Below are 14570 nucleotides of genomic sequence, written 5' to 3'. Positions count from 1 at the left end.
ATTTTTTTAATTGAGTTATTTATTTTTTATTTACGTATAAAAAAATAAGTTTAGGGATCCCGTTAAAAAATAAATAGTTCATGCACCAATCTAAAAATGATAAATATTTCAAATACCTAGTTAAAAAACTTCAAGATTTGTATGTTAGTGTTACCTAGTATCCACTCTCACTCTCACACAAACTATTAAAAAAACCGTCTTAATATATAAGACGGTGACAATTTTATAAATACGGGTTTTTTTACAAAGACGGTTATGTAAAAATCAGACTATCATTCTAAGATGGTTTTTAATGTTTTTCTCTTTTGTTAATATGCAGCTCTCGTGTTATATTATCTGGCACTTTATATTCTTTTTTTTAATATGTCTTTCTCTATTCTTACCTCTAGGGTTCCCAAAATTCGTGAGAGATCTCTCTCGCCGCACCGCTCCGCTGGAACCATGATCTCTGCACAGGACGACTACCACCGCCACTACCACTTCCAGCCGCAGCTTCCCAACTCTATTGACACCTCTCGGTAGCAGTTCACCGCGGATCGCTTCGAGCTCTTCTTATAAAGTAGGAACCCGCGTCCTTCACTCTTTTGCCATTACACGATCATGATTCTAGTGAAGGTTTTTTTCCCTTCCCTTTAATCTATTCACTGTAAATCCAATTCGTTATTGATTTTGTGTTACAACTTTTTTCCCCCTTCTTGCTCTATGTTTATGGTTTGTGTTTTCGGTTCAATGTGTCATTTTATTGATTGCTCTTGATGTAGTTAAGTCAGTTGGTGGCAGATTCTTCAAGAGGTTTTACACTTCTTTCGCGCCAAATACATTGGAAATTAGTTTTAATTTTACTCTGGCTTCATTTATTTCATAATTAGGTTTTATTAGGAAATTTTTAATTGGAAATATTTGTGTATTGATTTTTCTGTTACTCGATCTCGTGGCTTGTTTTGGTGAGCAAGCCTATTCATAGTTGCTTGCCATTGTTCCTTTTAGTTGGTAAAGCTTGCCTTTGTTACGGGAATATGGCCAATGCATGGAAGGTTAGTAACAAGATTTTCTCTATACTGTCTACCCAATTTAAAATCTACTGAACATTTTCTGGATTTTGTTTCTCTACTGAAAATTTGTAAATCTTTTTCAATTTCCATTTTCTAGATTTCTCCTTCTTATTTTTTGATACAATTTTTTAATTTAATTTGAGAATCTATGCAGGGAAAAACTTTTCTAACAAGAGGTCTTGAATGTTTACAGCACAAAATATAGAAATGCTTCCCGCATGCTGGGTGATCAGTTAGCTCTTGCTTCAATTGAGATGTCAAAACCTCATTTTGACACCAGCAAGTTTGCCAAAGCTCTTGCTTTCTCTGAAGATATTGGGGGTAGTTCAATATTGTTTTTACCTTGTTCTATGTACAATTGGACTCTGCCTGAGGGTGCTGGTCAATTTCATGGTATGCCATTGGATGTTAAGGTATAATGCAGAACAATATTTATGTTAGATACTCATCTAGATGCTTTAAGTTAGAATTTTGGAAACTTTATAAATATATTTCGCCTTTAGCTTCAACCTGATATTTTAAACTTGCAACAACATTATTTTTCTGATCCTCGGCTAAATGCTAGAAGATAGAATTTGGGAAATCTTATAAAGATGATCTACTATCTTATTTGGAGGTTTTCCTTATCCTGATCACTTAATATTATTCTAATTATGATAATATCTTATTCTTAATTAGGCAGCTTAATATATTATACTTGGGGGGGGGGGGGAGGGAATTTCAGTTAAGGTAATATTCAGTGATGCTTTCATCAGTCTACTCACTGATATGGTAGTGTGATTAAGGAAACTAAAAAATAAAGAAGTCTAAGTGCTTTTGATAATTATTTCAGCATTTATGAAACTTGTGATACAGATAGATATAGCTTGACTGAAATTGTCTCTGATTTTGACTGAAACTTGTGATATAGATTTATGCTACCCATCAACTAGAATTCTTGGAAGTTGCAGACCTCATTTTTGAAAGCTGCAGAAAGGCAGAGTCAACACCAAATAACTTATGGGAACATTTGCTCTTTTATCTTTTGGTGGCACCATCTTCATACTGGGAAGGACTGTTTTAATGGCAGCTGTTGTTGTGGAAACTACTCAACACCTTTTCCTTGGAATGATCACATCAGTTTTCAGGGCACCTATTTCATTTTTTGACACCACACCTTCAAGTTGCATGGCAAGTCATTCTCCTCTTTTTTGTAGTGCTTACAATTTCCATTTGGTACCAGGTAAGAACTGTATCGATCTTTGACAATGTACACAAACTAAATCACATCATTTTCCTTGTCAAAGTCTTATCAGCATGAACTAAAAATATAATAGAATTAGCTCGTGTACTTTTCATATCAATTTCCTCTTCAATTTGGTCTTCTATTTTGTACTTGTCATCTTGGTTACTCTTCCAAGGTCTACCATTGATCCAAGTAAGCTCCTTCTTCCCCTATTCATCTTATCAGCAGTGGTAGCAATTACATGCATGCATGTGAGAACCACTTTTCTACTACATTATTTTAAAAAGCTCTAAAGATTTTGGCACAAACATTTTGGCCTTAGATTTGGTTTTTTCTTAGTACTCGAGTCATGTGGGGAATGGCCAGGGACAAATTTATTTGTAGCAATGGGAGCCTTGGCCACCCTCACTTTCTTGCCATGCATGTAATATTTCTTACTTTAGTAAGAAAAAATACTTTATAATTAGAGTGAGTTTGGTTATAAATTAAGAGTATTTTGCTACCTTATATATACTATTTTTTTAATAGGTTGCGTACCTTTTGTACGTTGTGTATCATCGCTTTCCAATCAATGATAATTATTTAAATCCCATTTTTCTTTTTTCACTCTTTATAATTTCTAAAACAACTAACTAATGAAGACAAAATTACTTTGATATTACAAGTTAACATAATTTTACTTAGTCAATTATTTGAGTTCAGAAACACTTAATTTTAGTTTCAAAATTTTGAAAAATAAGTTATACATTGTGAATAAAATAATTTTACATTATTATCTAATTATAATTCAACACATATAATAAATTTAATTTATTAATTTTTATGATAACTATATTATACTAATCAGGAGCAGAACCAGGTTTATGCGTTTAGGGGCAGCCACCACCACTAGGATTTTAAGGCTCTTAATGTTTATAGTTAAGAAAAAGAAATTGCCCCTTGAGGCAGTCCCTTATAATATTTATCAACTTGATTGAGACTTGTCTTTTGTGTTATTATAGTATATCTAATAATCCAATTAATATTTTTTTTATCACAATTTTGTTTTACATTGTATATGACCAAATGGATTAATTCTAATCCATTAACTCAAACTCTTTTTTTTAACTCTTAGACATCATTTCTTATCTTGAATTTAATCTACTTTATAATTAATCAAATATTTAATGTTTTAGCTATCATTTAAGTCGCTGTTTCAACATTCTATTCTAATTCATATAAAAGTCCTTTGCTTAACGTTGAATTTACATATAAATATTACATGCTTTGATTTTAATAAACTTCTATATGAAAAAATGGTTCATGCAATATTTTCTTAGGACCTAAATATTATATTCAACTTGCTATTCTAAAATAATTAATATTATTTCAGTCTCAAATATTGGTGTATTTAGACTAAAAGGGTTAATGTTATTTTATCTTGACTTACTAAATTATTTTTTTGATGGTAGAATATCATGCTTACTATAAATTGTTGATGATAGTTTTTGATATTTCAAATAGAAAAATTAGTTTATTGGACGCAGTACTTTGTGCACTATTTTGTTTTTTGGCCGAAAACAATATCTTCAAAAGTATCTAATTGGTAAATGACCATTTGTTGCAAACTTGGCAATGTTTTTCAGGAGAATAGTAGACGCTAGGTTTGCATAATATATGATCCATCAAGGCCTGATCAAGGTGTTCTAGCTCTGAAGGACTTGAAGCTTTCTGACTCATTCATGGAACTCTATCGCAACAATAATTTTACCAGAGAGAAGTAGTAATTTTTTTGGATGTCTTGTCTTTAAGTTGAATCACTTGATTTCTATTTTTCTGTCTTGTGAAATAGATTGAGGGAGAAGAATTTATCATGGGTGGGTATCTTTGAGGAAATTCCGACAAGCTTTTCTAAAATTTGTCTTTCTCTCAAGTGGGTTTGACCAAATAGTCCTTCATACATTGAGTTACTTTTTTTTTTTTTACTTTTTAATATGGAATGCCTGTACTTACTAAATCTTAAGGAGAGTAAGTTGATTGAAATTATGAAATGATTGTTAAACACATTTTGTATGGTGAATTAGAATGGTAATAGTATGTCACATTTGTTAACACAACAATTAAGAATGAATTAGACATGCTATTGGTGTTAAGATTAATAACTTTTTCATACATATTATTGTATGGAAGTGTATTGATTAGCTTTGGATTATTTTTATAAGTCGTTACTCGGTTTGTAATTAATTCTAATAATGCTTCATATACAATTTATATCAAATCAAGGTGTCAAAATTCTGCCCTCATGAGTGCCAGAGCTGGAACCTGATACTCCCGTCACCAAGTGTAACGATCCGCCTCGTCGCTACGATATCAACACTCTAATGTGTGCTAATTTTAATTTTTATAAAAAGAACTCCCTTAATTTACTTATGAAAATAAAAGTATTTTTTTTGTCTCAACATACATTCATCCAACAACACGTCATTACTTAAGTGAATATACATAATTATATAGAAATAGTAACTCGGTACACGTCGTACACATAAACGAAAATTAAATCTATTCATAGATATAATTAAAATCTCAATTTTACATCTTTAACTCAACAAAATAAAACTTAAAAATCAACTATGGAGGAGTTGATTACAAAACACAACTCTCTCCCAAAATAACGCAAACGTTATCACGTCGGCTCGGCGGCTCCTCACCAAAATCTTACTCCATGCACCCTACCATTGTCATTCTGCTCCCACGAACAATGTTCGTGATCATCACAAGTATCAACCACACGATACAAAATTGCAAGGGTGAGTTCATTATAAAAAGAACCAATACCAAATCCAAAAAAAACCACAATTAGCAAGGAACATAGGCAAACATGATGAGCATACACAACATTCATTATTCAACACTCACATTCCAACAATTATTCATCATCCACATCTAACAATTACTCATCATCCATTCATGAATCCAATTAAGACTGCACAGAATGATGCATGCACCTGACTCAACACTTAGATGCAATGTGGTACGTACCAACAACAACCAAATCTCAGGAAATAGCCAAAGCGTGCACACGACACTCTCACTTAGGGAACTGTGCTGAGTTCGTCGAGACCACCCGATTGTGCACGTAACAGCCCCCCTCCCATAGGTGATCAGCCTGGGAGCCCAAAGGTGTTTCCTACCAGGTGACAAGCCCCCTCAGTACAAAGTATACTTGACCACAATTACTCTATTTCCTGTGTCGTATGAGCTATGATCATGACCAAAAGTATGTGCCAAAGACCATGGACCAATTAAAGCGCTTAAGCATCCCCTAAAAAATGATTAGATTCTTTAACCACGCTAGTTACCCACGTCTGGGTCATCCGACAAGGTCAATGCACTTTACCCCCCATGACATGCACTCCATATGACGTATGAACATGGCCAAAAGCTAGTGCCAAAGACCCTGAAAGGTCAGTGCATAGTGCCCCCCACGAACATACACAACATCCAACGTATGAATGTGGCCAAAAGTTAGTGCCAAAGACCCTGGAAGGTTAGTGCACAGTGCCCCCCACGAACATACACAACATGCACATGCCAATGCATTTCCAACATCAATCAACATTTCATTTCCATGTCATTCTCAACATAAATATCATCTCGTCTCAATGACGTTATCAACAACAACAACAACCTCATTTCATATTCACATATTCATCAATAATAACAATCATGTTGACATGGTCTTTATTAACAATGTCATCTCAAATCAATATCATCATAATTATCATTATTATCACATATCAATTAAAAATCCTCAATAGCGACATCAACAACAAATCGCATTTTGCACACACACACACAAACACACACACACACACACACACACACACACACACACACACACACTATATATATATATATATATATATATATATATATATATATATATATATATATATATATATATATATTTCTTTCATGCCTGAGATTCACACTCACAGGTCTTCAAACAACACAAATCAAAACAAACACAACAATATCATTCATCACAATACATATATATATTGCATCCCATTCGTCAAAACATAGGTTCTCCTGAAAAACCAGCATGCATATCAATAACAATTTTATCGCATCACATTAGTTAAAACATAATTTTCTTGAAAGAAAAATCAGCATGCAACAGGGACAAGCAGATATCCTCATAGTTAGGTTCCCTGATCCTAACTATGATGTGAAAACGGTAAATTTTATAATAAACTCCACTCACCTATTGTGAGCTACCCGCGGGTTCCTCGTCGCGTCACTTGGAGATTTCTTCTTTGTCCTTGCTCGTCAGTTCCACGCAAGCCTCTACCATGCCAAAATGAAGGAGACTTAATATGGATTTCAGAAAACAAAGCTAATAACAATGCTCTGGGTCAAACACCCACGCCACTACATAAGAGCGCTAAGAGTATTTCGGGTTTTACAAAGGGATATCATTTGGAAATTCCGACCACGCCAATGTGACTGGGGTTCAGTGTAGGTTACGAAAATAACATGCATTTCATGAAAGGATAACTTTTACAAAGTCTCTTTATTCTAGGGTTTTTCAGAGGAAACGTAAAACATGCAATGGTGGTTCCAATGTCAGAAAAGATGCAAAGACAAGCTGAAACTAACAAGAAACAAGCGTAGAACCATGGTTACCTCGAAGGAAGATGAAAGATCAGATTAAGGTTTCATTCTCTATCGAAACCGCAAGGCAAGTTGGAAGATTCCACTTCGGTTGAAGGGTTCCTCTCGGTGTGGGGTTTCAACGGAGAACAATGACGGTTTATGGTGGCTAATGGAGTAATGGTGGTTGTGGGTGATGGAGAAAGTGTTTGGGACGTTAGAAATGGTTTTGGAAGAAAGAAAGGAGAAGAAATGGCATTTTTCCTAAGTTACACGAAAGCAAAGGCTGAAACGCTCAAATGAGAAATGCTCTCGGGAATGGAAGCTTCGCGCACACTCCAAACATCTTCTCAAAGATCCCAACGGTCAGATCATAGACAAGTGTGTTGTGAAGCTTCAGACCAAATTTCGAGAAGATCCAATAGTTAACGAAGGCTGGGCAGCATTTGTATCGAGGCAACTTCATGTAGCTTCCTCAAGAAGCTTCCTCGTGGCTTCTTTGAGAAGTTTTCTCAAGAGGCTTCTTTAAGAAGCTAGATCCTTATCTACCCACACCCTTCTATTAACTAAATTAACCTCCTTGAAAATAATTACGGATAAAAATAACACAACAAATATAATCAAACATCAAACATAATTACTAATAATATATAGATATATATCAGGGTATTACACCAAGGATCGTTAGAAGAAATTATTTTTGTCATTTTATATTTAGTTTGTGTTTACATATGTTGTTGTGTCTTGCAGTGTGATTGATTATGATCATTTGCAATTGTCAACGAGTTCATTAATGGAGAGAAATACAAATTTTTTTATTCAATGCATGGATGACTTGTCACTAGAACAACAAAATGTTATATAAGTCTTCATTTATTTTGTGTTGTTGTATTTAAATGAATTTTTAATTTTTTTTAAAAAATCGTTAAGACACCTTACATTTAATTATTTTTCTAGAGATGCATTCTAAGATGACTCTTTGACAAATCGTCTTAAAAGATGTATCATTCTAAGACGGTTTTTAACTAAGAACTGTCTTATAAAAACACAATTCTAAAATAGATTTTAGATAAGAACCGTCTTGGAATGATATCTTTTTCTAAGAGGATTTCTTTTATGAAACTATCTTAACTGAAGTAGCATGTGTACCCGACATAGAAAATCTTCTTGGCATAGTGACATGTCATGGCCATGTTCTTCTCATGTCTAGATATGGTGATAATATTGCACACAAGTAGTTGTGAAACTAACGAGATTTTTTATAAGTATATAAACTCATAAATTTTTAAATTTGTACTTATCATCTAATATTATTTAAAAATATATATATAAATAAATAAATTATATTTTTAAAAATATTTAGTATCATATCAAATATAATTACATTAAAGTTAAGTAAAAAGATTAATTATATTTTTTTAATTGAATAAATATTATCTTCAAACATGTTTAAACATATTAAAATGTATCATAATTTGCTGTTTCTGCAACTAAAAATAATAATAATAATAATAATAATAATAATAATAATAATAATAATAATAATAATAATAATAATAATAATAATAATAATAATAATGTAATACCAACATAAAGGGATAAATTCAAAAGAAATTAGTAAATATAAAATTATAATTATTGAAAATAAAATTTATGAAACTCATGTATTTTAATTTTTTTTATCAATTTGTAATTTATTATAAACAATTCATTGTAAATAGAATTTTTAAGTAAGTTTTGTATTTTTTAAATTAAGCATATTGATCATCAATATTTGTATGATGTTATTCTTGTAAAACATAATATATCAAATATTACAATTTATCAAAGTAATTTATGAAATATTTCCTATATATTTCATATTTATTAATATTTAAATAAGAAAAAAAAAGAAAAAAAATATAAAGTAATTAACTAAACTCTAAAATCATTAAAGATATGAGTATATTTTTATAACACATAATCATAGTAATGGTTATAAAAAAAATTATAATAATGGTGTGGGTAAATTTAACTCTTATATAATTTCTCACTCACATAATGAATATTAACGAATATGAAGTAATTAAGGGAAAAAAATACATGATCAAGTATTTAATTTTCATATTCAAGTCTATTTTTCTTATATGAAAAGTATGAATCCAAAAAAATCTATGAATAATAAATATGAATATATAATACAATATAATTATTAAATTTATTTATTTACTTGATTTATTGTTGATATAATGTTGATATGTAGTAATGTTTAAATGCATTTATTATCAAAATTAAAATTTATTTTAAATTTGTTGAAATAGTGTATTTTTAATAAATAAATATAATTCTTAATTATTTTAGAATAATTTTTTATTTTATTTTAAAGATATTAATTTTAATTATGTGATATTATTGAAGATTTGAATTAATTTACTTAAGAGAAGTAAGAGCACTAGAGGGATAACAATGGAAATATAATAATAATAATTATTTTGGAATAGCCGAATATCTATATTATTTCTTATTTAGTAGTTTTCTTTATTTCTATTTAATAAAAATAATAAATAAAAAATATTATATATATATAGAGAGAGAGAGAGATAAATTGATTAATTTTAATTTGATTAGTAAAATTCTAAATTTTATCTATAAATAATTCTAATTTTATCTAAATTAAGAATTTTAGTTGCTCACGTAAATAAAATAAATAAAATAGAAAAAATGGAGTTATATTACTTATTATTACTAAATAGAGTAATTTAGGTACTAAAATTTAAATAATAGCTCAAAAGTTTTCAGTATTGTAAAATGACGTTTATGATCACTTCTATTACTTTATAGTAATGTTCCTGAATTTTTCTTATAATTTTTAGAAATTCATTTAGTATTCCTACGTAAGTTAACCGTGAGCACTTAAATAAATATTTCGAGAATCTGAAATATTCACTAAAAATTCTTAACAATATAAAATAATATTCTAAACATATTTACATACTTAAAATATAATTTTTATATACGTAGTTAAACTATTTATTTATTTACTCTTTAATTTATTTATCTTGTGCAAAATAATTATTTTATGTTTCCAAATTTACTTTGAAATTAGTTACAAATCTAGGCATTATTTTTAATTTAAATTTAAATTAAATCTTTCAGAATTTTTAAATTATTGTCTAGATTTTTATCACAAAATAATCACCACCGCAACATATCTAAAGTTTCTCATCACCATCAAGACCTAACATTCCTGATTTATGCTAGTGTTGGGTCGAAGTGTGACTATGGGACAACACAATAGTGTTGTTTGATGGATGAAGGTTACATATCTCAGTTGTTTCTTGATGATGACTATAATATTATAGAGGTTGAAAATCTTAATAGATGGTGGTTGTAGTGTCCTATTGTGGTGGTTATGAAATTTGCAGAAGATGATAGTGGTTAAAAAAATAGGTGGTTGAATGCATTTTAGAAAGATAGTCACAATTTTAACGGTCACTATTATAAATTAATTATTTCAAAATTGAAAGTTAATAACAAAAATCATAAGAAATGACCAAAATAAAACTTTAAAAAGCATAAAGGACCAAAATTAAACCTCTGAAGCTTAATGTACCAAGATGAAATAATAGTAAAATATAATAGACCAAAAGTGATATTTAGCCCAAAATAAATATCAAACAACTAAATAAATAATAGTATAAAGTTAAGGGTATTACAAGAAGAACCCTAGAAGCTAGGATGGCCCTACATGTGGTTTCCATCATGAGTCTGAACTACTTACAACTATCATGAACAATTCAGAATTTAGAATCATTGTGCCATTTAGGAGGATGAATTTCTCTTCCGGGCCTCTCTTATTCAATATGGCCCAACAACATTATGGGCCTATCACACACCCATGCAATTATAGTTGAAAAGAACATTTTGTAGTCAAGACTCAAGACTATGAAAAACAGGTTATTCTTCCTACACCATGCCAATTTCTTCTACACACAACATATTTTAAAAATTCCAATTTTATCCTTTTTATGTCTTCTTCTTTGTTCCTTCCTTTTTCCTTTTCTTCTTACAACATTCATATGCATTGATTGTTGACTGAGCTCTTTCTTCTGTTGTGGTTGGTTTCGTCGAGGTGCATTGTCACGATGGTTGATTACCTGCTGCATTGAGTTTGTGATTGTCATCGTGATGAGTGTTGTGGTGGTAATGGTAGAGGAGTTTAGTTTTTTACATATGCAAATGATTCGTATGTGTCATACGGATTGACAATTCGTATACGGATTGATAATTTGTAAGAAACATACGAATTTGCAATCCCTATGGTTAATACAGTTTGCCAATATGTATGGATGCAATCCATATGATCCATACAAATTGCCATGATAAAAAAATTATGAAAAAATTGTTTTTAATGTATTTTTTTTATAAATTTAGTTATATTTATTAACATATTTGTATAAATATTATTACATTAAATAGTTTATTCAAGTGTATAAAATATGAAAAATTAGATATAAATTATTATATATGCTTATCAATTTTAATGTAATATACTAGTATATGTAGTAAAAAATAATAAAATTGTGTCATAGTATATGTTAAAAAAATATTTATTGATATATCTACATAAATGTTTTTGTCTAGTGTAGAATACTTTAAAATAAATTTCAAAATTGAAGTTTTTCAAAATAAATAGATTTATTTATAAATAATTAGAATTAATTAAAAGTAATAATAATTCATATATTTTATTAAGAGATAAATTATTATTATAAGTATATAGAGGTATGAATTATTATATGTGAATCCGTATAAGCTATACGTATGGAATTTCATTAGTTGCCGTTAGTTTGTCTTTGATTTTATTTAATATTTTGTTAAGATGAACGAAGATCGTTGGATATATGAGAGCATTATGTCTGAAGAAATTAATATGAATGAAGACAATGGAGAAGAACCTGGTGTGTTTGAAAATATTGATTGTTCTAATGCTTTCAATACTTTTCAGGTATTGATATGATTTTGTATTTGGTTAAAATAATTAAATGAATGTCCTAAAGAAACTAAACAAGCATTATCCCTTTTATAGGTGTTTGCTACCCGTGAGGACGTATTGTAATGGGCTTGTACCGTTGCGTATGATATTGGTTTTACATCAACTAGAAATAGAGGAAGAATCTCATTTGTTTTATTGGTTGTGAGAGAAGTAAAAAATATAGAGTATACAACAAATATTTAGCATGAACAATGACTACAACTAGAAAATGTGGTTGTCCCTTTGAGCTATGAGTGAAACCAATCTTGTGAGGTGAAGAGTGGATGATCAACTTAATATGTGAGACTCATAACCATGCATTGGCTAAGTCACTCACTGGACATCCATATGTTGGTCAACTAACTGAGAATGAGAAGATTGTTATTTGTGATATGAAAAAGTCAATGGTCAAACCAAAGAATATTCTTCTCACTTCGAAAAAGCACAATGTCAACAATTGTATGACAATGAAGCAAGTCTACAATGCAAGATATGCATACCGTTCTTCTATAAGAGACAATAATAGTGAAATGCAACAATTAATTGTTGGATCGAGTGGCCTTTGAATAATTAAGAAGGAGGGTTGAATTAATTATTCCTAAACCTTTACTAATTAAAAAATTACTCTTTTATGGCTTTTACTAAATTGTTAAGAGAATGAGGAGTAGAAGAGAAACTTAACAAAAAGTAAAAGCAGAAATTAAATACACAGCAGAAAGTAAAAGAGTAGGAAAAAAGGAAACAAACACACAAGAGTTTTTATACTGGTTCGGCAACAACCCGTGCCTACATCCAGTCCCCAAGCGACCTGCGGTCCTTGAGATTTCTTTCAACCTTGTAAAAATCCTTTTACAAGCAAAGATCCACAAGAGATGTACCCTCCCTTGTTCTCTTTGAACCTAGTGGATGTACCCTCCACTAGAATTGATCAACAAGAGATGTACCCTCTCTTGTTCTCAGTCAAACCCAAGTAGATGTACCCTCTACTTGTACCACAAAGGATGTACCCTCCAATGTGTTGAGACAAAGATCTCAGGCTGTTAAACCTTTGATACTTTGTGAATGGGGATACAAAAGAATTCTCAGGCGGTTAGTCCTTTGAACACTTTTGTATTAGGGAATGAGAAGAATCAAAAGAATTCTCAGACTATGTCATTTTGAATTCTTTGACAAGGGAGAAGGGAGACACAAAAGAATTCAGGCGGTTAGTCCTTTGTTCTTTTGGAAAAGGGAGAAGAAAGACACAAAAAGAATTCAGGCGGTTAGTTTTGGCGAATTCTTTTTGGCAAAGGGAGAAGAGAATGAAAAGGATGAATAACACAAGTTTTCAAGGTTTGGAAAACCAGAAAACTTCAGAAAGCTTTTGGTACAAAGAAGAAGAAGAAATTCAAAGAGATTTCAAGGCTTGTAAAGGATTGATTGGAAAAGCAAAAGTATTCAAGATTGTTGAAATGAAAAACAAAGACTTGCTTTTATAGACTCTTCATGTCTGGTCAAGAAGACCATTTAGAAGAGTTATAACTTTTAGAAAAACTTTAAAACCAATTTGAAAAAGTCAAAACCTTTTTGAAGAGTTACATCTTTTGATTTTTCAGAAACAGTCACTGGTAATCGATTACCAAATAAGTGTAATCGATTACACAAAGCTTTTGAGTGAAAGGATGTGACTCTTCACATTTAAATTTGAATTTCAACGTTCAAGGGCACTGGTAATCGATTACCAAAACATTGTAATCGATTACAGCCTTTTGAAAATAATTGGAACGTTGTAAATTCAGTTTGAAAACTTTTTCAAACTCATTTTGCTACTGGTAATCGATTACAACAATATGGTAATCGATTACCAGAGAGTAAAACTCTTTGGTAAAGGTTTTGTCAAAAACTCATGTGCTATTCAAAGTTTTGAAAAAACTTTTTTAATATTTATCTTGATTGAGTATTTTCTTCATTCTTGAATATTGAGTGTCTTGAATCTTGATCTTGATTCTTGAGATCTTGAATCTTGATTCTTGATTCTAGGCTTTCTTCTTGAATCTTGAATTCTTCTTGATTCTTGAACTCTTGAGTTGTTCTTGATTCACTTGAGTTGTTCTTTGATTGATCTTTGAGCTTTTTGTTCATCACTTTTGTCATCATCTTTTGTTGTCATCATTGTTATCATCAAAACACCTTTGAATCACATTCACCATGAAGCCTTGCTTCTACATTAATGAAGCCACTTGAACGCGATAAGTATATTGATCGACATGGGCTAAAGGATGATTTTTTTTTTTACGTGATATATTTTGGACACGTTCAGATGCAATGAAATTAAGCAATGCATATAATTTGGTATTCCTCATAGATAGTACATATAAAACAAACAAATACATGTTGTCTTTACTTGACATAGTTGGTGTGACACCTAATGGGATAACATTTTGAGTTGCATTTGCCTATTTGGAGGGATAACATATAAACAATGTTGTTTGGGCTCTTGAACGGTTTAAGAATATTTTTATGAGATGTGGTGTAATCCCTCAAGTTATTGTTACTGGCAGAGATTCAACATTGATGAATGCAGTGAAAATTGTGTTCCTTAAGGCAACTAACTTGTTGTGTCGGTTTCGCATTGATAGATATGAGCAGTTAAAGATATCCCTAT

At 30.6% G+C, this 14570-nt stretch overlaps 1 protein-coding gene across 5 annotated transcripts; it reads left to right on the top strand.

Moving 5' to 3' along the window:
• The first annotated feature begins 350 nt into the window (after nt 1-350).
• On the top strand, nt 351-4322 carry LOC114401672. Of its 5 annotated transcripts, none has more exons than XR_003664327.1 (5): nt 353-615; nt 988-1034; nt 1246-1465; nt 1963-2222; nt 3903-4322. XR_003664327.1 is itself a non-coding variant. In XM_028364248.1 (4 exons), exons 1-4 carry the CDS (start codon nt 601-603, stop codon nt 2013-2015), a joined length of 315 nt encoding a protein of 104 aa, XP_028220049.1. In that variant the 5' UTR covers nt 351-600; the 3' UTR covers nt 2016-4322. The 5 variants fall into 5 exon arrangements, 2 of the variants coding, with proteins under 2 accessions (XP_028220049.1, XP_028220048.1); XR_003664326.1 differs by having other exon boundaries at nt 1963-2274; XM_028364248.1 differs by having other exon boundaries at nt 351-615; nt 1246-1445; nt 1963-4322.
• The last annotated feature ends 10248 nt before the right edge of the window (nt 4323-14570 follow it).

The sequence above is a fragment of the Glycine soja genome, chromosome 20 (assembly GCF_004193775.1).
Source record: "Glycine soja cultivar W05 chromosome 20, ASM419377v2, whole genome shotgun sequence".
In the NCBI taxonomy this organism is placed as follows: Eukaryota; Viridiplantae; Streptophyta; class Magnoliopsida; order Fabales; family Fabaceae; genus Glycine; species Glycine soja.
Note: the sequence above shows the minus strand (reverse complement) of the source record. Positions and strands in the feature narration are given on the sequence as shown.